This window comes from Bufo bufo, chromosome 1 (genome assembly GCF_905171765.1).
Source record: "Bufo bufo chromosome 1, aBufBuf1.1, whole genome shotgun sequence".
NCBI lineage: Eukaryota > Metazoa > Chordata > Amphibia > Anura > Bufonidae > Bufo > Bufo bufo.
Window position 1 is genome coordinate 378,028,135 of NC_053389.1, and position 25,638 is coordinate 378,053,772.

Here is a 25,638-nt window from a genome sequence, read left to right on the forward strand (position 1 = left end):
AGGAATTGTTTTTTTTTTCTTAGGGAGGGTTCAGTCTTGAAAGGTGTTAGAGACCCAAAAGTCCTTTTAAGAAATATTGTTTTATCTGGCTACAATATACACTCACCTAAAGAATTATTAGGAACACCTGTTCTATTTCTCATTAATGCAATTATCTAGTCAACCAATCACATGGCAGTCGCTTCAATGCATTTAGGAGTGTGGTCCTGGTCAAGACAATCTCCTGAACTCCAAACTGAATGTCAGAATGGGAAAGAAAGGTGATTTAAGCAATTTTGAGCGTGGCATGGTTGTTGGTGCCAGACGGGCCGGTCTGAGTATTTCACAATCTGCTCAGTTACTGGGATTTTCACGCACAACCATTTCTAGGGTTTACAAAGAATGGTGTGAAAAGGGAAAAAACATCCAGTATGCGGCAGTCCTGTGGGCAAAAATGCCTTGTGGATGCTAGAGGTCAGAGGAGAATGGGCCGACTGATTCAAGCTGATAGAAGAGCAACGTTGACTGAAATAACCACTCGTTCCAACCGAGGTATGCAGCAAAGCATTTGTGAAGCCACAACACGCACAACCTTGAGGCGGATGGGCTACAACAGCAGAAAACCCCACCGGGTACCACTCATTTCCACTACAAATAGGAAAAAGAGGTTACAATTTGCACAAGCTCATCAAAATTGGACTGTTGAAGACTGGAAAAATGTTGCCTGGTCTGATGAGTCTCGATTTCTGTTGAGACATTCAAATGGTAGAGTCCGAATTTGGCGTAAACAGAATGAGAACATGTATCCATCTTCTGATGGCTACTTCCAGCAGGATAATGCACCATGTCACAAAGCTCGAATCATTTCAAATTGGTTTCTTGAACATGACAATGAGTTCGCTGTACTAAAATGGCCCCCACAGTCACCAGATCTCAACCCAATAGAGCATCTTTGGGATGTGGTGGAACAGGAGCTTCGTGCCCTGGATGTGCATCCCTCAAATCTCCATCAACTGCAAGATGCTATCCTATCAATATGGGCCAACATTTCTAAAGAATGCTATCAGCACCTTGTTGAATCAATGCCACGTAGAATTAAGGCAGTTCTGAAGGCAAAGGGGGGTCCAACACCGTATTACTATGGTGTTCCTAATAATTCTTTAGGTGAGTGTATATTATTAGTGCAACCTGCGCTAAATTGCGTGCAATTGTTTGGCCGCTGCTGACAGTGACACAACCTCTGCTACATCTGTTGTATTATATTTGCGCATCCTAAATATCTGTGACATTCAGTTTAATATTTTCGCTGCTGGTGACAGAGACATTACCTGCGCTACATCTCCTGTATAACGTTTGCGCATCCTAAATATCAGTGATATTCAGTTTAATTTATTTGTGCATACACTTACAAAACCTGCGCTACTGTACGTGTGACATACTTGCAAGCATATATACCATTTAATATGCTCAAGGCAAGCAGTAAGGGACGGGGAAGTGGTTGTGCTGCTGATGGTGCACGCAGAGGCCGTGGCCCTGGGCGCGGTGAAACTGTGCCTGCTGCCAGAGCACAAGAAACACACTAATCCATGATACCTAGCTTCATGTCCCAGTTTACAGGGCAGCGGAGGACACCACTCTCAAAGTCACACCAGTGCGACCAGGTGGTCGGTTGGATTGCAGCAGATAATGCTTCCAGTCGGTTAAGCACCACCCTGTCTTCCACAAAGTCCAGTCTTAGAAGCCAAGAGTCTGGTCAACAGAAACCTCACCCTGATCCTCCTTCCTCCCACCATGGAGAGTCTTGGCAAACAAGTGATCCCACACTCAGATATTCCGAGGAGCTCTTTTCATCGCCATTCCTTGATTTGGCCCTCTCGCCAAGCCCACTTGAAGAGGGACATGAGGAGATCTTGTGCAATGATTCCCAAACTCTTGAGCATCCACAGTGAGAAAAAGATGACGGTGGGGAACGGCAATTAGTGTTTCACGAGGTGGATGATGATGATGAGACACAGTTGTCAAGAGTGAGGAAGTGGAAGAGGAGGTCGTGGACGATGAAAAAACTGACCCAACCTGGGAAGGTGGCAAGCCGAGCGAGGACAGCAGTACAGAGGGGGAGGGATCCGCAGCACCGCAACAGGCTGGAAGAGGCAGTGGGGTGGCAAAAGAGAGAAGGCGGGCCACCCCAAACAGGCCCACAACTGTTTCCCGGAGCACCCCCTTGCGGAAATCTCCCTTGCAAAGGGGTAGGTGTTCCGCAGTTTGGCGCTTTTTTGAGGAAAGTGCGGACGATAAAAGAAAGGTAAATTTGCAAACTGTGCCGTATCAATATGAGCAGGGGCGTGAACACTAGCAACCTCACCACCACCAGGATAATCCGCCACATGGCATGAAAGCACCCTAATAGGTAGGCTGAACGCCTGGGTCCACAATCAGTGTCTGCGGCTCACACCACTGCCTCCTCTTCCCCTGTGTTACGTGCTAGCCAATCCTTTGTCAAAGACGCAGGCCCGGATGCCTCCTACCCTGCACCTGAACCTTCTCAAGCACCATCATCTAGCAAATCCACTTCTGTGTCCCAGCGCAGCGTACAGATGTTCATACCCTAGGCCTTTGAACGAAAGCGCAAATACCCAGCCACCCACCCACAGGCCATAGCACTAAATGTCCACCTTTCCAAATTGCTGGCCCTGGAAATGTTGCCATTTAGGCTTGTGGACACAGAGGCTTTCCGCAGCCTGATGGTGGTGGCCGTCCCTCGTTACTCAGTTCACAGCCGCCACAATTTTTTCCCCGATGTGCCGTCCCCGCCTTACACCAGCATGTGTCCCGTAACATCACCCGTGCCCTGACCAACGCAGTTATTGGGAAGGTCCCCTTAACAACTGACACATGGCCAAGTGCTTTTGGCCAGGGATGCTACATTTCCCTGACTGCACACTGGGTGAATGTTGTGGAGGCTGGGAGCAAGTTGCATCCTGGGATGGCACAGGTGCTACGATCAGTCAGTAGCTGGAAGCAGTGTAACACTGCAGTGGGGAAGCGGCAACAGGCCTTGCTGAAACTAATTTGCTTAGGTAACAAACAGAACACAGCTGCAGAGCTATGGCAGGGTATAAGAGACCAGACTGAGCTGTGGCTCTTGCCATTCAACCTACAACCAGGCATGGTTGTGTCCGATAATGGCTGTAACTTGGTGGCGGCATTGGAGCTCGGCAAGCTCACACACATACCATGCCTAGGCCAGGTGTTCAATTTAGTGGTTAAGCGGTTTCTCAAAACCTACCGCAATTTGCATGAGCTACTGGTGAAGGTGCACCGCTTGTGTGCCCATTTCTGAAAGTCATGTAAAGCTGCCGCCGGTCTGGCAACGCTGCAGCAGCGCTTGCAATTGCCAGCTCACTGACTGTTGTGCGACGTGAGCATGCGCTGAAACTCCACGTTTCACATGTTGGGCAGGCTTTGTGAGCAGCAGAGGGCAGTAGTGGAATACCAGCTGCAACATGGTTGTGGCCTTTCCAGTCAGCTTCCACTCTTCACAAGCGACGAGTGGGCATGGATGTCTGACCTTAGTGAGGTTTTACTCAACTTTCAGGAATCAACACAGATGGTGAGCGGTGATGTCGCTATTATCAGCATAACCAACCCACTTCTGTGTCTACTGAAACGCTCGCTGCTCACAATGAAGGCGGACGCTTTGCATGTGGAAGAGGTGTAAATGGGGGAAGACAGTACATATGGTGATGCCTCCGCTACAGAGGGTAGTACCCATAGCAGGTTTATTCCATCTGTTCAGCGTGGATGGGCCGAAGAGGAGGAAGAGGATGAGGAGATTGAGAGTAATCCTCCTAAAAAGAGGACAGCAAAGTATTGTCTGTTGGGACTCCCATGGCCACCACCGATTACTAGTTGTTCACCCTTCTCGACCCCCGCTACAAAGATAACTTCTCATCTCTCATTCCTGTGATTCCTCATTCCTCAGTGATCCCTCTGTGCCTTACAACTACTGGGTGTCCAAGCTGAACACGTGGCACGAACTGGCGCTCTACGCCTTGGAGGTGCTGGCCTGCCCTGCCGCCAGCATTTTGTCAGAGTGGGGACAGCACACTGTGTTCTGCTGTCCACATCCATAGTTCTGTGACCCCACAAAAATAGAGTACTGTATGTCCTATTCTTGTCCACAATCGCTGCCAAGGCAATTTCTATATACAGTAGCGCCAGCCATGTGCGGTCCGCAAAATGCGGAATGCCATGGCCATGCCATGGACAGTATCTGTGTTTTGCGGACGTGTGAATGCACCCTAATACAGTACTAGCAAAGTGAATGAGTTTACACAGATCTCATGTACACTCTGCTTTTTATCCATGTGGAAACTGACCTGCTGTGCCCATTTAGAAATCCACAGCACGTCAGATTGTTTGTGAGTTTTTTTTTCTTCAGATTGTGTAGCGGGCCGGCAGTTGCAGAGAAAGCAGAGCCTCTAGGTGCAAGAGCAATGCCCCCATTGCTCCTAGAGGCACATTTGCATATATTAAAACATAATTTTTCTCAGCAATGTTGCTACATACGAACATGGAACCAGCACAGATGCCTTCAGCTGCCAAGTGCACATGTAACAGATCAGCCAGTTTCATAGGGACAAATCTAATGACAGATGCCCTTTAAGGCCAGTTTCAGACAAGCGAGTGGTCTTGTGAGAAACACGCTACAAATGCGAGCATTATTTTCTTTCCTTGACTCTGCTCTTGTAATAAAACCTCATAGGATTATAATGATTTGTGGTCTCTTTACAGGATGGGAACTCACGTTCCCACACAGAGCGTGTTTCCAGCAGACAACTCAACAGTCTAAAACTGGCCTAATACTTCCTCTCCTTTTATGATCCACACCTGATGTTGGCTTCAAAAACGACATAAAAAACCCTGAAGGTGTGGCAGCACCCTCAATCGCCTCAAACCCTGATCATGAACACACAAAAATGCAGTGCAGCTATGTGATTAATCTGAATTAGGGATGAGTGAATCGACTTCGGATGAAACATCTGAAGTCGATTTGCATAAAACTTTGTTCTAATACTGTACAGGTTCGGTTCCAAGTGGCCAATACATTCTAATACTGTACAGAGCTCCTGCTCCGTATAGTATTAGAACGAAGTTTTCATCCGAAGTCGATTCGCTCATCCCTAATCTGAATTTTCATGTGCCAACGAGCATTAGGTTACATGCATGAATAAACCTGACAAGTTGTGTCAATCTCATAAGCCATGATTAGGTCTGTCTGCATCAGCTAGCATGAATTCTTTCCTGGGAGCAGGAGCTTGTTTTCCACACTGCACAGGGAACGGAGCCATTTACCATAGCTCAATCTGTTATCTAGCATTACAGGGCTGCCCCCTTGTGGTAAGAAAATGATTTTCATCTTTTATGATTTAGCCACAAAGTACATGTGCACCTAATTCAGAAACCAGTACGGAAGGGCACACAGAAGAAAATGCTTTTGGTTACAATACATCACTGTTTAACCCCTGGAGATCAAGGTCTGTATCAGCATTTGGAAAATGATTAAAAGCCATGAGAATAGTCTGCGGTGAGTGAGTGATTCTTACTGATGACAAGGCAGACAATCTATACACCACATAGCACAGGACACCGCTTTATACCAAGTGGACTGGACAAGGTCTCAATTGGGAATATTCATGTACTTTTAATTAAAGCTCATACTACCATAAAGAAACAATTGAAATCTGCTGGGTCATACTTGCTCATGAATTCTACATAAAACATACTGCTCAATGACTAGAGGAAGATTAGGCTCTGCCAGGCATTTATTATAGCAAATTCCACCCTATTCTCCCTATATTGAGAGTGTCAGCACTTACCACCACAAAGGAATACAGAACAAGCCAGGAGCAGCAAGTGCCATCAGCAGTGAACGCCAGTCTCTGATAAAATATGCAATAAGTGGCAGCAACATGTACCCAAAAGCATAGAAAATACACACACCCAGAGTAGAAAATATGATGCGCACTGACTTGCCCAGTATCTCCGCCCCTAGTAAAAAAAAGAAGGTGAAAAATTAGATTCAGTGGAGGGATAATGTAATTTTATAGAGATTTAGACAACACCGGTTATACCCAAAACTAAGCCACTTTCACAGAGAATAACAGATAATAACAATATATTAAAAGGAAAACTCCAGGCAAAATTATTAACTTTGCTATGGCTGGGATTTTAACATTATTTTACTCCAGCACGAACATATTTTGAGTACCCCACTGTACAATGAGGCTTTTCTTCACTGCTGGTGCAGCCAACCACTTAAAGGGGTTGTCCAGCTGTTAAAAAAAGGCTTACCATAGTGTAAAATAATACAATAAGTCATACAAGGCTGTATTTACTTTATGCTGCCCTAGGCATCATTAGTGCTTACAACCTATTAGTTTTGAAATCGCTGCCTACCGACTTGAGCCTATATAGTAGCTACATAAAATGATTTTGACCATGTGGTAAAAAACAACGTTTAAAGGGAACCTGTCATCAACTTTATGCTGATCTCACTGAGGGCAGCATAAAATAGTGACAGATGCTCTGATTTCAGCGGTGTGTCACTGATGAGCTAAAAGTAAGTGGTTGCTGAGAACCAGCATCATAATCATTGCAGAACAGGCCTTGAAAAGAGTCAAATCTGCTTGAGAAGAGTCATGGTTATTCATAATCTCCTGCACTCTCGCCCATCTGCTGATTATTGGCAGTTCTCTCCTAGAGAGAAAGGGAGAAAACTAGGTAGAAGACTGTCAGTCATCAGCAGGTGGGCAGGAGAGCAGGAATTCATGAAAAACCATGACTCTTCTCAGGTGGCCGTGACTCTTTTCCAGGCCTAATCTGCCATGATAGTGATGTTGGTTTTCGGCAACCACTTACTTTTAACTTTTAAATGACAGACCGCTGAAATCAACTCACTTGTCTCTGCTTTATTCAGCAGTTAGTATGGGCAGCATAAAGTTGATGACAGGTTCCCTTTAACCACTTAAGGACCACAGGTTTATACCCCCCTAGTGACCAGGCCCTTTTTTACAAATCGGCACTCCACAACTTTAACGGTTTATTGCTCGGTCATGCAACTTACCACCCAAATGAATTTTACCTCCTTTTCTTCTCACTAATAGAGCTTTCATTTGGTGGTATTTCATTGCTGCTGCCATTTTTACTTTTTTTGTTATTAAATCGAAATTTACCGAAATTTTTGCAAAAAAATGAAATTTTTCACTTTCGGTTGTAAATTTTTTCAAATAAAACTACATTTCTATATAATTTTTTCTCTAAATTTATTGTTCTACATGTCTTTGATAAAAAAATATGCAATAAGTGTATATTTATTGGTTTGCGCAAAAGTTATAGCGTTTACAAACTATGGTACAAGAATGTGAATTTCCGCATTTTGAAGCAGCTCTGACTTTCTGAGCACCCGTTATGTTTTTTGAGGTGCTAGAATGCCAGGATAGTATAAATACCACACAAGTGACCCCATTTTGGAAAGAAGACACCCCAAGGTATTCCGTGAGGGGCATGGTGAGTTCCTAGAATTTTTATTTTTTTTGGCACAAGTTAGCGGAAAATGATGTATTTTTTATTTTTTTTACAAAGTCTCATATTCCACTAACTTGTGACAAAAAATAAAAACTTCCATGAACTCACTATGCCAATCACGAATAACCTTGGGGTGTCTTTCCAAAATGGGGTCACTTGTGGGGTAGTTATACTGCCCTGACATTTTAGGGGCCCTAATGCGTGAGAAGTAGTTTGAAATCAAAATGTGTAAAAAATGCCCTGTGAAATCCTAAAGGTGCTCTTTGGAATTTGGGCCCCTTTGTCCACCTAGGCTGCAAAAAAGTGTCACACATGTGGTGCAGCTGCTTGATCGCTTGGTGCACCTAGAAGGTAAAAAAAAAAAAAAACACAACAGGCCGCAACGCAATAAATTTATTAACATTAACTTTATATAACATTTGAACTGAACATTAACTTTTATAAACTTTTGAAACAGAACAATAACTTTTTTGCTTACCTGTGATTTTTTTTTTATAAATTTTTTTACCTTTAGAGGACAAACCTCTCCTTCCCCATGGGACAATGTGCAAAGCGCAAATCGCCCAGAGATGTGGTAAAGTACATTATGCACTTTGTCCCAGGTGAAAGGAGAGGTTTGTGGCAGCTCTGTGTGAAAGGGCCCTAAGACCCCTGTGTGCCTGTCCTGTGTCACGCAATCACTATACTAATAGTGTACCTGTGTGTGGAACTTGCGGAAACACTCCCCGTGAAAGGTGGTGTCACGCCTTATTCCACGCCTGCTACAGACACAACATCTTTTTCTTGGGAAACGTTGAGTTGGGGTACCAGGATAGACAGATGGGAAGTGTCTACCATGTAGCCGGCTCACTACATCAGGGCCTTGGGGCACGGACCCTCCTGGATACAGGATTTCCGAAATGATCTCTTCCTGGAATTTTAGGAAGGATCCTGTTCTCCCAGCCTTACTGTAGAGAACAAAACTATTATATACAGCCAATTGAATCAAATATACAGACACCTTCTTATACCAGCGTCGGGAAACTAAATAGGGAGCCAACATCTGGTCATTGAAGTCCACCCCTCCCATGTGAAGGTTATAGTCGTGGACAGAGAGGGGTTTCACAATGACTCCAGTTGCCCTTTCAATTTGGACAGTCGTGTCTGCGTGAATGGTGGACAGAAGGTAAACGTCCCTCTTGTCCCTCCACTTCACCGCGAGCAGTTCTTGGTCACACAAGGCAGCCCTCTCCCCCCGTGCAAGTCAGGTACTAACGAGCCGTTGGAGGAAGCCCCGGCGACTAGGTCGCGCAGTGCCACAGCATTGAATTCCGACTAGATGTATGTGCCGAAAGAGGGCCACGCTCGAGTAAAAATTGTCCACGTATAAGTGGTACCCCTTGTGGAGTAAGGGTGACACCAAGTCCCAGACAATCTTGCCACTGCTCCCCAGGTAGTCAGGACATCCGACCAGCTCCAGTTTTGAGTCTTTTCCCTCATAGACCCTAAAACGATATGTATAGCCTGTGGCCCTTTCACAGAGCTTATACAGTTTGACCCCATACCGGGCGCGCTTGCTGGGGATGTACTGTTTTATGCCAAGGCGCCCGGTAAAATGTACTAGGGACTCGTCTATGCAGATGTTTTGATTAGGGGTATACGCATCTGCAAATCTGGATGACAAATGGTCTATGAGGGGCTGAATTTTGTGGAGCCGGTCATAAGCAGGGTGGCCTCTTGGATGACAGGTGTTATTGTCAGCGAAATGCATAAAGCACATGATGACTTCAAAACGTGCCCTGGACATTGCAGCAGAGAACATGGGCATGTAATGTATTGGGTCTTTAGACCAATATGACCGCAATACATTTTTTTTAGTTAGACCCATGCTGAGGATAAGGCCCAAAATTTTTTTTAACTCTAAAACTGTGACTGGTTTCCACCAGTAAGGCTGGGCATAGAAGCTTTCCGGATTGGCGGTAATAAACTGTGTGGCGTAGCGGTTGGTTTCTGCCACAACTAGGTCATAGAGATCTGCGGTGAAGAACAGCTCAAAAAACTGAAGGGCCGATCCTAAATGAGCCGTCTCCACGCGAACTCCAGACTGGGGGCGGTGAAAGGGGGCAATACGGGTGCGGCGGAAGCAGGGGAGTGCCAATTAGGATTTGCCAGCACCTCTGGGAGACTAAGGGTTCTACGGGCCTGTGAACGCGGTGGCTGCGACGGGGGAGTTATTGCACGTGCCACTGTACCAGCTGGAACTGCCCTTCTGGTGCTCGCGACTTCACCAGGGAATACGGCAGTGCTGGTAGAAGGTCCAGGATGTGCTGCGCTGCTGGTGTATGCGCTAGCACCACTCTGCTGAAAATGAGGCTCATCATGAGGGGTATGCAGAACCCCGACATGGGATCGGGTACACCTGACCGTAGCAGGGACCTCTACCTCGTCATCTTCGCTAGCGGTTAGAGTGCCACTGCTGTCTACAGGTTCATATTCTGAACCACTGGATTCAGCGGGTGAGGCATCCCCATCGCTTTCATCCATCACGGCCAGAATCCTGTAGGACTCTTCAGCGGAATACCCCTTTTTTGACATTTTGGGTTCACTAAATTTAGGGGGTATTCCTCTGAGACTACCCAGGAAAAAGAGCAAACCTACCTAGTAAAAAGGAGTGCTTGTGAAGTAAAGCTGCGATTGCTAATAAAGATCCAAAAAGCTCAAAAGTGATCTTTATAGCGGCGCAGCGATTTTACAGTGTTTTTGCAGTGATCAGAAAAAAAACTATTCTGTCACTGCGGTGGGGCGGACTGAACGCAAGTGTGCGCACAAGATCAGGCCTGATCAGGCGAACACTGCGTTTTGTAGAGCCTAAGGTGACCCTAATGTACTTATATAGATCTGAATGCGATCAGTCTTGATCACTTACAGATACTATATAGTACTAGTGCTGATTAGCGACAGCGATGACGCTAATCAGCGACTAATCAGTGACTGCGGTGCGGTGGGCTGGGCGCTAAACTACCTAGCAAGTAGCTAACTACCTGGCGGTGATGAGGGACCCTTACAGGGGGGGATCAATGACAGGGGGGTGGACAAGGGGGTGATCAGGGAGTCTAATATGGGTGATCAGGTGCTAAATAAGGGGTTAATAAATGACAGGGTAATGTCTAATGTGTAGTGTGGTGATTTGGTGCTACTTACAGAGCTGCCTGTGTCCTCTGGTGGTCGATCCAAGCAAAAGGGACCACCAGAGGAGCGGGTAGCAGTTATTTTCAAAATAGCGTCTGACATAACCATTTCATTGGTCATTTCAAAAATCCACAGCCTGCCAGCCAATGATCGCGGCCGGCAGGCTGCAGATGAACTTGTGAACTATGCGATCCTGTGAGCACGCGTTCACAGGAAATCTCGGCTCACGCGTTAGTGTGACCTGGCAGCGCCGCAGCAATCACGCCTTTCGGCGTTAGCGAGACGGGAGGTGGTTAATGACCTCCTGGGGGACATATTATGTGCCAAAAAAAAATAACACACATTATATATATATATATATATATATATATATATATATATATATTTAAAAAAATTATAATAATAAAAAATACAAAAAAAAAAAATGTAAAACAGAAACTGTAACCATAGTCGCCCCGTTCGCTCAACTTATACGTTATATATGAAATTGATTGTGACAAAATAGGGAACCCATTGCAATAATACATTTTTGGGTCAGTTTTAATAATTTAAGAAATACAAAGTTATAATAAAAAATATAATTACTTTTTAAAAATTTTTAGCGGTTTTCCTCCAAATTAAACCTAAGGAAAGAAAATCTCTAAGAAACTATTCTAATGTTTTAAGTGTCAAGTAGGAAAAAAAAATGTGCAAAAATTATTTTGGTAGTCAAAAAAAAAAAAAAAAAGCAGAAGCTAGGGTCACTAAACCACCACGTGCACAAAATCACAAAAAGTTGCCCAGACATTTAGGCTTTTTTGGGCCCGGTCATGAAAGGGTTAAGCACACTTGGTTTTACCATGATTGTTGTGGTTTTGTGATGTGGTTATTGTCCATGCAGTCTCTAAAAGTGAAATAAATTTATGTTATATTTTTAACCTGGAAAAAAATGCACGGCAAATTACTCACATCACAAAATTGCACCAAACCCGGTAAAAATGAGTGCGGTTTTAACTGTGTGGTTAAAAACAACTCATCTAAATATACCCTTATACAGCTGCCAGGAAAATATAAACCTAATGCAAAAGCCTGTAGGCATCTCATAGCATGTACCATCCAGCTCTGATTTTCCATTAACATTCATTCACTGAAGTACGTGGGTCTGCAAGAGAAATAGACAGGACGCAGACATTATCTGTGAGTGGTCTCTATAAAAATGCATCCATGCTCACAGGCTGGAACACAAGCAAGTTTAACATCATTTATCTGAATGAGACCAAAATCTTGCTAGGTGTATGGCCACCTTTTCTCTGTGGCTGCTGTTTTTTTTTTTTTGGAGTTATAGTGAGGAGTTTTACAATTTTCAAGTTAATGTATGGATTATGGAATGGTCTGCTGTGTGACAGCAAATCCTCTCTGCTAGCTGGCAAGGTACCTTTGGGTCATATACTGGCTTCAACTTTCTCCTTATCTGACTGCTCTGATGTCTCCTTATCACTTACTTTTGTTAAGTGCAGCAAGCCAGGGGATTTAAGCCTTACATTGCCTTCCTGAATAATTACTTTTACATTAGCTATAGTTACGCAGTGTGAGGGTTAACTCTCCTTGAAAAAAGACATATGTCCATCTAGTTCACCCTGTTATCCTGCAAGTTGATCCAGAGGAAGGCAAAAAAAAAAAAAACATGAGATGGAGGATTTCCTAATTTTAGGGGAAAATTTGTTCCTGACTCCAATTGGAATAACTCCCTGGATCAAAGACCTCTCTAGAAATATAACGACTATAACCTGTTATAAGTGTTATTACACTCCAGAAATACACCCAGGCCCCTCTTGGACTCTTTTAGTGAGTTCACCATGACCACCTCCTCAGGTAGAGAGTTCCCTAGTCTCACTGATACTACAGTAAAGAATCCTCTTTTACACGTGTATGTTCTTCATATTCTATGTTTGTGTAGAAACCTTTTTTCCTCTAGACGCAGAGGATGTCTCCTCGTCACAGTCACAGTCCTGGGGATAAATAGATGATGGGAGAGATCTCTGTACTGATACCTGATATATTTATACATAGTTATTATTAGATCTCCCCTCAGTCGTCTTTTTTCTAAAGTGAATAACCCTAATGTTGATAATCTTTCAGGGTACTGTAGTCCCCCCATTCCAGTTATCAGTTTAGTTGCCCTCCTCTGAACCCTCTCCAGCTCTGCTATGTCTGCCTTGTTCACAGGAGCCCAGAAATGTACACAGTACTCCATGTGTAGTCTGACTAGTAATTTGTAAAGTGGCAGAACTATGTTCTCATCACGGGCAACTATGCCCCATTTGATGCAATCCATTATCTTATTGGCCTTGGCAGCAGCTGCCTGACACTGGTTTCTACAGTTTGGTTTGCTGTTCACTAAAATTCCTAAGTCCTTTTCCAGGTTAGTGTTACACAGTGTTTTACCATTTAGTATTTACTGGTGACATGCATCTTTCCTAGCGATAAGGAAACTTAAAAAGCAGCACTAAGGTGAAAGAATATACATAAATCATTAGCTTTCTCTGTGAAGTACCCCCCCCCCCCCCCCCCCCGACGTCCTGGGCATGTACCTTTATGTGCCTTGCTGTAAATACGGCCCTGAAATCATACTCACCTTAATGATCCCCACCGGTCTCTGCCTCCTATTGCCTGACTTGCAGGAAATGACTGCTGAGCCATTCACTGCAGCCAAACAATTTGTGCTTGTAGAGAATAACCAGGAAGCAGAGGCCAGCGGGAACTCCGGAGGCACTGAACAGGAGTGGCAATGGTTCAGTAAAATGAGCATGAGTTATTTTTCCATTTTATACCATGTAAAGCTTGATATAAAAGGCCTGATGCAGTGAGCTCTGCTCAGATGTCATTAATTGGGGAAATGCATCTGTCACACGGACTGCATTTCACAGACTGCACATGACTATGTGAAAGCAGCCTAAGGGGTTGGCTCAGTCCTTATAAGGCTGGGTTTACATGGGCGTTGCAGGAAAATGTGCGGGGGCGTTGCGGGAACACCCGCGATTTTTCAGCGCGAGTGCAAAACATTGTAATGCGTTTTGCACTCGCGTGAGAAAAATTGCGCATGTTTGGTACCCAAACCCGAACTTCTTCACAGATCGGTGTTCTGTAGATTGTATTATTTCCCCTTATCCATCCCGATCGTCTCCTAGCAACCGTGCGTGAAAATCGCACCGCATCCGCACTTGCTTGCGATTTTCACGCAACCCCATTCACTTCTATAGGGCCTGCGTTACGTGAAAAACGCAGAATATAGAGCATGCTGCAATTTTCACGCAACGCACAAGTGATGCGTGAAAATCACCGCTCATCTGAACAGCCCTATTGAAATGAATGGGTCGGGATTTAGTGCGGGTGCAATACGTTCACCTACCACATTGCACCCGCGCGGAAATCTCGCCCGTGTGAACGCAGCTTAATAGTTCCAACTAAACACGAACACTCGGTCCTGATATTTGCTCTGTGTAAACCTGCTGCCAATCACCAGATGAAAAAGTAAATGCTCATTCACTGGGAGATCACACCTTTTATGCAACACCCAAAATCATTGTTTGCTGGCAGGATATTGCCCCGTCTAAAGACGTGCTGCCGGCAAACAATGAATCTGTATGGGGGTCAAACAATCTCAGTCTAGATTGTTCGTCCTCCTACAATCAGGTAATTATCAGGGAGGTTTGCTTAGTTTCCAATAATTGGGCGGGAATCCACAGGACAACCAATCAATAACTGATTAATGTGGGACAAACACTACTCACACACACACATTTGTTTGGTGGCAGCTCCAGCGCTGGAGCTGCCAAATCTGCCTATTATGTAGTGGACAGAGCTGGTTACTGCGGCACAGCTCTCAGTCACTTCAATGGGACAAGATACAGTAACCACCTCCATCTACACCAGGGATGCTCAACCTGCGGCCCTCCAGCTATTGCAAAACTACAACTCCCAGCATGCCCGGACAGCCTACAGCTATCAGCCTGCAGCAGGGCTTGGTGGGAGTTGATAGAATCTGCAATGGATGCTCTGACACAGATGTGAACATGGCCTAGATATCCCATAAAAAGTGACTTCATATTTGCATATAACATGAGGCATATAGTCCTAACATACAGTACTTCTTACCAAGTATGAAAGCTGCCACATAATTGGAGATCTGTCCCATCCCGACAATGAGGAACAACACAGTAAACATCTCCCAGTTGACAGAGAAAACTTGCACTATGCTGAATCCTGTTTGTACAGCCATAGTAGCAAACAGCACCTTCTTCCTGCCAAACCTGTGAACACAGCATTAAAAAGGTTACTCTGCGCAAATCTCCAGCTACTCAAGTATGTCAAACATCTCAGCCAGTAAGCAGCAAAAGCTCCTTTCGTCCATGACTGAGCACAGATAAGGCTATGTTCACATCTGTGCCATCTATTCCATTTTTTTGTTCCGATCAAGAACAAAATGGGGGGAGAGCACTGAATCCGTGACATGACCGAAACCACAGGCACCCAAAAGGACCCCCTGACTATTATAGGGTCTGTCAGGTTCCCGTCAAGCAGCCTGGCCTTTAACAGGTCAAAATAGGGCAGAATGCAGCATGAAATGCACAGCCTGGAAGTGAGGTTTGCATTGCATGATGGGCATTGTAGTTGTTACCCACACGGGTTCCTGCTGAAGCCGAGCCCACTCTTGCTGCACAGAAGAAGGAGCGCATAGGGGGCAGCAGTGTGACAATGAAGATACATGTTTTGGATGTAGTATTAGTGTTGAGCTGCAGCCTTCTGCCTAAACACTGGTAGCATACCCCTTTATCTGCAACCTATTCTGTATATTTCTGCATAGCCTAATGAGTCAAAAAGCACAACCTCTGCTGTGTGCTGTATTTTATGCCTATGTCTATCCTCCTCTTCCTCCTGTAGTTGGGTCCACAAAGTAGCCCTTTTTTCATCTATGGAGCCCTCATTTTGTCACAGAGCCACCCATTCTTCATGGCCCCTGCTCTTTTGGCAAAAATGCTCTTAATATTTTGGGTGCTGCAGCTGCAATTACACAAAGACCAGTTCACGCTCACTGCTTCTCCCCTGCCCTGCTGCGCCCTCTACCAGTGTTGCCAGGTGAGCTTGTTTGCAGTCTTGCTATTTTTCAATTAAGCTAGCTGTCAGTATGGACTCCACAGGGCAGGAGGAAGCACAATGTCTGGCATGCCTGCAGGCTCCGACGAACACGGCCATCATATGGTCAGGTGAATGCGGCCTTATAGGAGCAGAACAACGAGAAGTGCCAGATCATTCAAACAGAGCTGAATAGACACCATTGACAACAATGGAGTCGGTTCAGTTTACGTTCGGAATCCTATTTTTTTTAGCGGACTTTGTCTGGTTGTTTTGATGGAATCTGTGACAGTGGCCCCGAACACAGCCTCTATTGCAGATGCGAACAAACCCTAACATATATGTGTAATTTCCATTTGGACATTCTATTAATTTTGTTGCACTAGTTGACCTTATTGTGTGGCAAATTTTCAATTTAAAGTGTACCTAAACATATATTTTTAAATTGCTTAAAAATATTTTTTATAATATAATTTTATTTACCGTATTGATTTTATTGTTTTACTAGCAAAACAGGCCCCCAAAATGTGACCTTCTGCAAGGGTTCTTCACTGCAGCGCATACAGAAACTGTACACCATAGCTGTGTGTAGTGTATGGATTCTGTCTTCTACAATATGTGCTGCATTGACCTCTGTACTCGCAGGAACACACATTACTGCAATTGTCTGTCCTCACTCTGATCACAAGTCTGCATAGCACACTCCTGCCTGTAGCCGCTCCTCTAAAACCTCTGCCAGGCTTAGTGGAGCAGATCGAGGACAAGCATGAGCAGTGATGTGCTATACTGACATGTGAGAGGAGCGAGGACAGGCAGGAGCAGCGATGTGCTATGCAGACCTGTGAGCTGAGCGAGGACAGGCAGGAGCAGCGATATGTTATGCAGACCTGTGAGCGGAGCGAGGACAGGCAGGAGAGGAGGTGTGCTATGCAGACCTGTGAGCAGAGTGAGGACAGGCAGAAGCAGAGCTGTGCTATGCAGACCTGTGAGCAGAGCAAGGACATGCAGGAGCAGCGATGTGCTATGCAGACCTGTGAGCAGAGTGAGGACAGGCAGGAGGAGCAATGTGCTATGCAGACCTGTGAGCAGAGAGAGGACAGGCAGGAGCAGCGCTGTGCTATGCAGACCTGTGAGCAGAGTGAGGACTGGCAGGAGCAGAGCTGTGCTATGTAGATTCTGTTTGTGCTGCAGTAAAGAGCGCGTACAGAAAGATCTGAACTTTGTGGGCCTGTTTTACTAGTAAAAAAAATTAATTATTAAATCACTAACTAAAATATATTATAAAGATTATTTTACACAATTTATAACAATTTTACACTGCATGCCTGCATCGCATCATTGCTGGTAGAGCCCAGCAGGAAGTGAAGAAGCAGCGATCAGGGCAGGCAGACAGGAACTTGGTAGCTCATCTCACACAGGGGAGAAGCAGTGAGTGACATTCCAGCTCTCAGTGTGGGCGATTCAGCCAATGAGCGCTTTCCTTTCATACGGAAGGTACCGCGCATTGATCTGTCAGTTAAGTTACAGTGTCACAGAGCAGATTATGAGGGCATCATCAGTATGAAGGAGAAAGTGCTTTTGTCCAATCAGTGCCAGGCACACAAGATTAGATTAACTGTCTGGCTTCAGATTTATGTATTATGATGTTCTGCAGCAGCTGAGGTGTGTATTAGCAGGTCCTTTAGCAGGTAAGGTATATATTATGATGTTCTGCTGTAGCTATGGTGTGTATTATGATGTTCTGCAGAAGCTGAGGTGTGTATTATGTTGTTCTGCAAGAGCTGAGGTGTGTATTATGTTGTTCTGCAGGAGCTGAGGTGTGTATTATGTTGTTCTGCAGGAGCTGAGGTGTGTATTATGTTGTTCTGCAAGAGCTGAGGTGTGTATTATGTTGTTCAGCAGGAGCTGAGGTGTGTATTATGATGTTCTGCATCAGCTGAGGGGTGTATTATGATCTTCTGCAGGAGCTGAGGTGTGTATTATGTTGTTCTGCAGGAGCTGAGGTGTGTATTATGTTGTTCTGCAAGAGCTGAGATGTGTATTATGTTGTTCTGCAGAAGCAGAGGTGTGTATTATGTTGTTCTGCAGTAGCTGAGGTGTGTATTATGATGTTCTGCAGTAGCTGAGGTGTGTATTATGTTGTTCTGCAAGAGCTGAGATGTGTATTATGTTGTTCTGCAGAAGCAGAGGTGTGTATTATGTTGTTCTGCAAGAGCTGAGGTGTTTATTATGATGTTCTGCATCAGCTGAGGGGTGTATTATGTTGTTCTGCAGTAGCTGAGGTGTGTATTATGTTGTTCTGCAGTAGCTGAGGTGTGTATTATGATGTTCTGCAGTAGCTGAGGTGTGTATTATGTTGTTCTGCAGGAGCTGAGGTGTGTATTATGATGTTCTGCATCAGCTGAGGGGTGTATTATGTTGTTCTGCAGTAGCTGAGGTGTGTATTATGATGTTCTGCATCAGCTAAGGTGTGTATTATGATGTTCTGCAGTATCTATGGTGTGTATTATGTTGTTCTGCAGCGGCTGAGGTGTGTATTATGTTGTTCTGCAGCAGCTGAGATGTGTAGTATGATGTTCTGCAGCAGCTGTGATATGTATTATGTGGTTCTGCAGCAGCTGAGGTATATATTATGATGTTCTGCAGCACTTGAGGTGTGTATTATGAGGTTCTGCAGCAGTTGAGGTGTGTATCATGAGGTTCTGCGGCAGCTGTGTTGTGTATTATAAGGTTCTGCTGCAGCCGAGGTGTGTGTAATGAGGCTCTACACCCAGCTGAGGTGCGTATTATGAGGTTATCTGAAGCACATGTCCACTGAAGCCTTTTGTCATGCCTCCTGCAGAGTCTTGCTTTTAAGGTCCTGTTACACACAGCCTTTTAAAGCAACAAGAAATGCAATTTACCTGTCCGACAACTGTCCTGACACGAATGAGCCTAGCAGCACGCCCAAGAAGAAGAGTGATGAGGTCAATGGCACTTTCCAGTCATTATCGCAGATTAGGTTCCACTGGAGGAACAAACAATATGAAGGTTAATATTACACCTCACATAATGGTTACACATTACATTTTTAGCTTTCAGTTTCAAAGACCTGTACTGGAGCCAGTGGCGTAGGGATCACCATAGCAGCCATAGCAATGGCTATGGGGCCCTACGCCACTGGGGGCCCGGGCCGCCGGCTGAGAATTAATATTTTTCTTAAATCATGTGGCGGTGCGATAGGGGGTGGCCTCTCCCCCCAACCAACCCTCCCCCCATCATTGCTGGCAGTGGCAGTTCCGATCAGAGTCCCAGCAGTGTAATGCTGGGGCTCCAATCGGTTACCATGGCAACCAGGACGCTACTGAAGTCCTGTCTGCCATGGGCAGTTACTCTGCAGCAGCATACTTACATGCGCTGTGGCCGCCCGGCGCTCCTCCTTCTTGTAACTCGTCACAGGTCTGTGCGGCGCATTGCTATAAACATAAGCAATGCGCCGCACAGACCTGTGAGTTACAAGAAGAAGGAGCGCCGGGCGGCCACAGCGCATGTAAGTATGATGCTGCTGAGTAACTGGCCATGGCAGACAGGACTTCAGTAGCGTCCTGGCTGCCATGGTAACCGATCGGAGCCCCAGCATTACACTGCTGGGACTCCGATCGGAACTGCCGCTGCCACCAATGATGGGGGGGGAGAGGGGGCCCACTGCCCACCCACCAATCATTTTAATACTGCGGAAGGGGGGGGGGGGAGGGCTCACTGCCCACCAATGATTTTAATACCGGGGAGGGGGGGATGCACTGCCCACCAATGATTTTAATACCGGGGAGGGGGGGCACACTGCCCACCAATGATTTTAATACTTGGGAGGGGAAGGGGGATGGTGTACTGGGGGCTGATGGAGAGGGCACTGGGGGCTGGTGAGAGGCACTGGGGGCTGATGGAGATGCACTGACTGGGAGCTGATGGAGAGGCACTGGGAGCTGATGGAGAGGCACTGGGGGCTGATAGAGACACACTGGGGGCTGATAGAGACACACTGGGGGCTGATAGAGACACACTGGGGGCTGATAGAGACACACTGGGGGCTGATAGAGACACACTGGGGGCTGATAGAGACACACTGGGGGCTGATAGAGACACACTGGGGGCTGATAGAGACACACTGGGGGCTGATAGAGACACACTGGGGGCTGATAGAGACACACTGGGGGCTGATAGAGACACACTGGGGGCTGATAGAGACACACTGGGGGCTGATAGAGACACACTGGGGGCTGATAGAGACACACTGGGGGCTGATGCACTCGTGCGGAAAAATCGCGGGTGTTCCCGCAACGCACCCGCACATTTTCCCGCAACGCCCGTGTGAAAGAGGCCTAATAGAGGATTCCTATTCTTGTCCGTAGCTGCGGACAATAGGACATGCTCTATTTTTTTCCGGAAATGCGGATGCGGAAAGCATACTGTGTGCTGTCCGCATCTTTTCTGGTCCCATTGAAAATGAACGGGTCCGGATCCGTTCCGCAACGTTGCGGAACGGATCCGGACCATTCATGCGGACATGTGAATGGAGCCTTATAGCTAAATTCATATTCAAATTTCAAAATGAAAAGAATATGGATTCATTAAGTGTTTGTGAACGGTCAGGAGATCAGATATAAGAGCTACATTCAAGATTCGCAACATAGATTCAGGAGGGGAGCCTGCAGGATCACGCTGGATCTCCCTCAGCATGTCACCGGGAGCAGGCAGTTCCGAGAACAGCCCGATGAAGGCCCCCGGTGGCTGTTCTCGGAACCGCGTTTGTTTCAGATCGGCTCGCGGCACAGGCAAGGGCTTACCTGTGCATTGCCGGACTTGTGAGTTAAGATGGCAGCCCACATGTGTTCATTGGCGAACACTGCAAACTGGCCATCACTGAATACAAAACATGTCTTAATCACACAGCAGGACACAGCCACATCCCCACCTCCGCTCTGTACTTCATGTCTCCTCATGAACTCCATTCCTATAGTGATTCAGCTGAAGATCATATTAAACTGTATTCAGGACCATAATCCCTGACAAGCAGAGCAGAGAGGAGGGTGAGGCAACTCTTTAGCTCAGTGTTCTAAAGTAACTTGTCCTTCTGTGTGATTAGGACAGGTTTTGAATGTACTAATAGGATGGGTAGCCATTTTATTTCCACTGATTATTGCTTTCCAGAGAAAACGAGTCATTATAACTAATGAAAGGTTTTGGGAATATATTTATAATAAAGTAATATTTACGTATTTTCATTTTCTTAATTCCCAGAGAACACCATTAAGTAAACGCTACAACTGCTAGCATTCACAGGGTTACTAACTCAATATAGGTAACGCTTCTTCTAAGGTCATGGAATCGTTAGAACACAAGAAGGCTCTTATTAATGTGAAGTTTTAATATAAAAAAAGGACAGTGCGTACAAACAATGAGGTTATCATAGAAAATATAACATAAAATACACAGACATATACATACAGTGCAAAATAATTTCGTAAATTAAAAGGGATAAAAACAAAAAACTTAATACGTTACGCGACGGTTAAGTCCGGTTGCCTGGGGAAGCAGAAATATCGGTCAGTCCATCAAACTAGTGATCCCCAAAGAAATGACAGTTTGCGTTGCTTTATGTACATGTTAAAATGGATCAGTATCCTACCCATCCCCCCCCCCCCCCCCCCACCACACACACATCTGAGGGGTTAATTGCCGCGGATCGCATGCCCTGTTATTGAGGCGAGGTGCCGGGTCTGTGATACCGCTGCCGACACTTGTATAAATGAGTTAAAGAGGACCTTTCATGGGTCCAAAAAATATGAACTAAGTAGGCTACATAGAGCGGCACCCAGGGATCTCCCTGCACTTACTATTATTCCTGGGCGCCGCTCCGTTCGCCCGCTGTGGCCCCCGGTATTTTCAACATTCAGAGCAAGGAGGAGGAGACGCCAGTGTCTCTCCTTCTCCCCGACAGCAGCACTGTCCAAATCGCAGCTCTGAATGTTTTTTTTCTCCTCCTTGCTCTGAATGTTGAAAAAAACGTCGGCCACAGCGGGCGAACGGAGCGGTGCCCAGGAATAATAGTAAGTGCACTTAGATCCCTGGGCGGCACTCTATGTAGCCTGCTACTTAGTTCATATTCTTTGGACCCACGAAAGGTCCTCTTTAACCCCTTAAGGACTCAGCCCTATTTCACCTTAAGGACTTGGCCATTTTTTGCAAATCTGACCAGTGTCACTTTAAGTGCTGATAACTTTAAAACGCTTTGACTTATCCAGGCCGCTCTGAGATTGTTTTTTCGTCACATATTGTACTTAAAAGTTAATTTTTTTGCATAAAAAAATACCATATTTACCAAAAATTTAGAAAGATTTGCAAATTTTAAAGTTTCAGTTGCTCTACTTCTGTAATACATAGTAATACCCCCAAAAATTGTGATGACTTTACATTCCCCATATGTCTACTTCATGTTTGTAGCATTTTGGGAATGATATTTTATTTTTTGGGGATGTTACAAGGCTTAGAAGTTTAGAAGCAAATCTTGAAATTTTTCAGAAATTTACAAAAACCCAATTTTTAGGGACCACTACAGGTCTGAAGTCACTTTGTGAGGCTTACATAATAGAAACCGCCCAACAATGACCCCATTCTATAAACTACACCCCTCAAGGTATTCAAAACTGATTTTACAAACTTCGTTAACCCTTTAGGTGTTGCACAAGAGTTATTGGCAAATGGGGATGAAATTTGCGAATTTCATTTTTTTGCCTAATTTTCCATTTTAACCCATTTTTTCCACTAACAAAGCAAGGGTTAACAGCCAAACAAGACTGTATCTTTATTGCCCTGACTCTGCCGTTTACAGAAACACCCCATATGTGGCCGTAAACTACTGTACGGGCACACAGTAGGGCGTAGAGGGAAAGGTGCGCCGTATGGTTTTTGGAAGCCAGATTTTGCTGGACTGGTTTTTGGACACCATGTCCCATTTGAAGCCCCCCTGATGCACCCCTTTAGTAGAAACTCCATAAAAGTGACCCCATCTAAGAAACTACACCCCTCAAGGTATTCAAAACTGATTTTACAAACGTTGTTAACCCTTTAGGTGTTGCACAAGATTTAATGGAAAATAGATACAATTTCAAAATTTCACTTTTTTGGCAGATTTTCTATTTTAATATTTTTTTTCCTGTTACAAAGCAAGGGTTAACAGCCAAACAAAACTCATTATTTATGGCCCTGATTCTGTAGTTTACATAAACACCCCATATGTGGTCGTAAACCGCTGTACGGGCACACGGCAGGGCGCAGAAGGAAAGGAATGCCATACGGTTTTTGGAAGGCAGATTTTGCTGGACTGTTTTTTTTTGACACCATGTCACATTTGAAGCCCCCCTGATGCACCCCTACAGTAGAAACTCCAAAAAAGTGACCCCCTTTTAGAAACTACTGTATAGGGTGGCAGTTTTGTTGGTACTAGTTTAGGGTACATATGATTTTTGGTTGCTCTATATTACACTTTTTTGTGCGGCAAGGTAACAAGAAATAGATTTTTTGGCACGTTTTTATTTTTTGTTATTTACAACATTCATCTGACAGGTTAGATCATGTGGTAATTTTATAGAGAAGGTTGTCACGGACGTTGCGATACCTAATATGTATACAATTATATTTAAGTAAGTTTTACACAATGATTTCATTTTTAAAACAAAAAAAATGTTTTAGTGTCTCCATAGTCTAAGAGCCATATTTTTTTTCAGTTTTTGGGCGATTATCTTAAGTAGGGTCTCATTTTTTGCGGGATGAGATGACGGTTTGATTGGCACTATTTTGGGGTGCATATGACTTTTTGATCGCTTGCTATTACACTTTTTGTGACATAAGATGACAAAAAATGGCTTTTTTTACACCGTTTTTTTTTTTTTTTTTTTTTTACGGTGGTCACCTGAGGGGTTCGGTCATGTGATATTTTTATAGAGCCGGTCGATACTGACGCGTCGATACCTAATATGTATACTTTTTTTATATTTATTTAAGTTTTACACAATGATTTCATTTAAAAAAATCATGTTTTAGTGTTTCCATAGTCTAAGAGCCATTGTTTTTTCAGTTTTTGGGCGATTATCTTGGGTAGGCTATGATTTTTGCGGGATGAGATGACGGTTTGATTGGTACTATTTTGGCGTACATGCAACTTTTTTGATCACTTTTATTACCTTTTTTGGGAAGTAAGGTGGTCAAAATTTCAATTTCCTAATAGTTTTTATTTTTTTATTTTTATGGCGTTCACCGTGCGGGGAAAGTAACATGACCGTTTTATAGATCAGGTCGTTACGGACGCGGCGATACCTAATATGTGTAGTGTATTATTTTAATTCAGTGATAAATGTGTTTTTTTTTATCTTAACTTTTTCCACTTTTTTTTTTTTTTTTTTTGAACCAGACCCACTTGGTTCTTGAAGATCCAGTGGGTCTGATGTCTGTATAATACAGTACAGTACACTATATAGGGTACTGTACTGTATTTTACTTACACTTTGTCTGAACAGATCTATGCCTTTAGCATAGATCTGTTCAGCACCATGGACAGCAGGATGCCTGAGAAGGCGTCCTGTTGCCATGGGAACCTTCCCCGTCTGCTCAGCCACAACTGCGCAGACGGGGAAGGGTAAGGACGGGGCTGTCTGGGGGCTCTCTCCCTCTCCCATCAGGGGGCTGCAAAGGCACATCAGCCCCCTGATGGGAGAGGGAGGGTGCTCCCTGAGCTGTTAACCTTTTCCATACAGCGGTCCGTGCGGACCGCTGTATGGAAAGGGTTAAACGGCTGACATCGCATCACCAATGTCAGCCGACACCCTGGTATAACCACTGTGCTGACACCCTGGTATAACCACTGTCCACCAACGATTATTCAAGGGGAGGCAGCGTTGGATCGCGATCCCGACTGCTGCACCGCCCGCCTCCCGCACATCCCGCACCGCCTGCGACACCCCCCCTGCACCACCACCCCTGCACCACCCGCCCACATAATATCATTCAGGGGTGCAGGGGGGGTTAATAAAACGTTATTTCGGGCATTTTAAAGTTTGATCCCCGCGGTCAGAGACCGCGGGGATCAGAATCGGCTAAAAGCGCAGCAAACCGCAGGTCTGAATTGACCTGCGGTTTTCTGCGATCGCCGACATCCCCCCCCCCCCCCCGGCGTTGTGACAGGATGCCGGCTGAATGATTTCAGCCGTCATCCCGTTCGGATTAACCCCCGGTGCGCCGCAATCTTATTTTAAACTCATGACGTACCGGTACGTCATGGGTCGTTAAGGACTCGGGACCCATGCCGTACCGATACGTCATGGGTCCTTAAGGGGTTAATTACATTCATTGGTGGTGTAGTGCGCCCCCCCTAGTATTAGTATCATTAGTGGGGGGGGGGTGCAGTGCACCCTCCCAAAGTCCCCCCCCCCCATTATTAGTATCATTGGTGGAGTAGTGGCCACAGGGTTATATAGTGGCCACAGGGTCCCCTCCCCTCCATTGGTGGCAGATTTCACTGTTGGGGCTCCGATCGGTTACCATGGCAGCCAGGACGCTACTGAAGCCCTGGCTGCCATGGTAAGCTCCCTGCTGCTGTGTGCACAGGGCAGCAGGGAGAGTGTGAAGTCCTAGTCACCCTAATACAGCTCTATCGGGGTGAATAGGACAAGTGATGAAAAGATCCATGTTATAGCCCCTAAGGGGGAAAATGGTTATTAAATAAAAAATAAAAATAAAGTTACAAAAGCACCAAAATAC

General features: G+C 45.2%; 1 protein-coding gene across 1 annotated transcript in view; it reads right to left on the minus strand.

Moving 5' to 3' along the window:
* LOC120977274 (solute carrier family 22 member 5-like) overlaps nucleotides 1-25,638 on the minus strand; it is a 142,038-nt gene that overhangs the window by 29,616 nt on the left and 86,784 nt on the right. Inside the window, exons 2-4 of the mRNA XM_040405132.1 lie at nucleotides 18,750-18,853; nucleotides 14,869-15,023; nucleotides 5,859-6,030 (exon numbers count right to left, since the gene is read on the minus strand). Coding sequence (XP_040261066.1) covers nucleotides 5,859-6,030; nucleotides 14,869-15,023; nucleotides 18,750-18,853 — 431 coding nt within the window. The remainder of the gene's footprint in view (nucleotides 1-5,858; nucleotides 6,031-14,868; nucleotides 15,024-18,749; nucleotides 18,854-25,638) is intronic.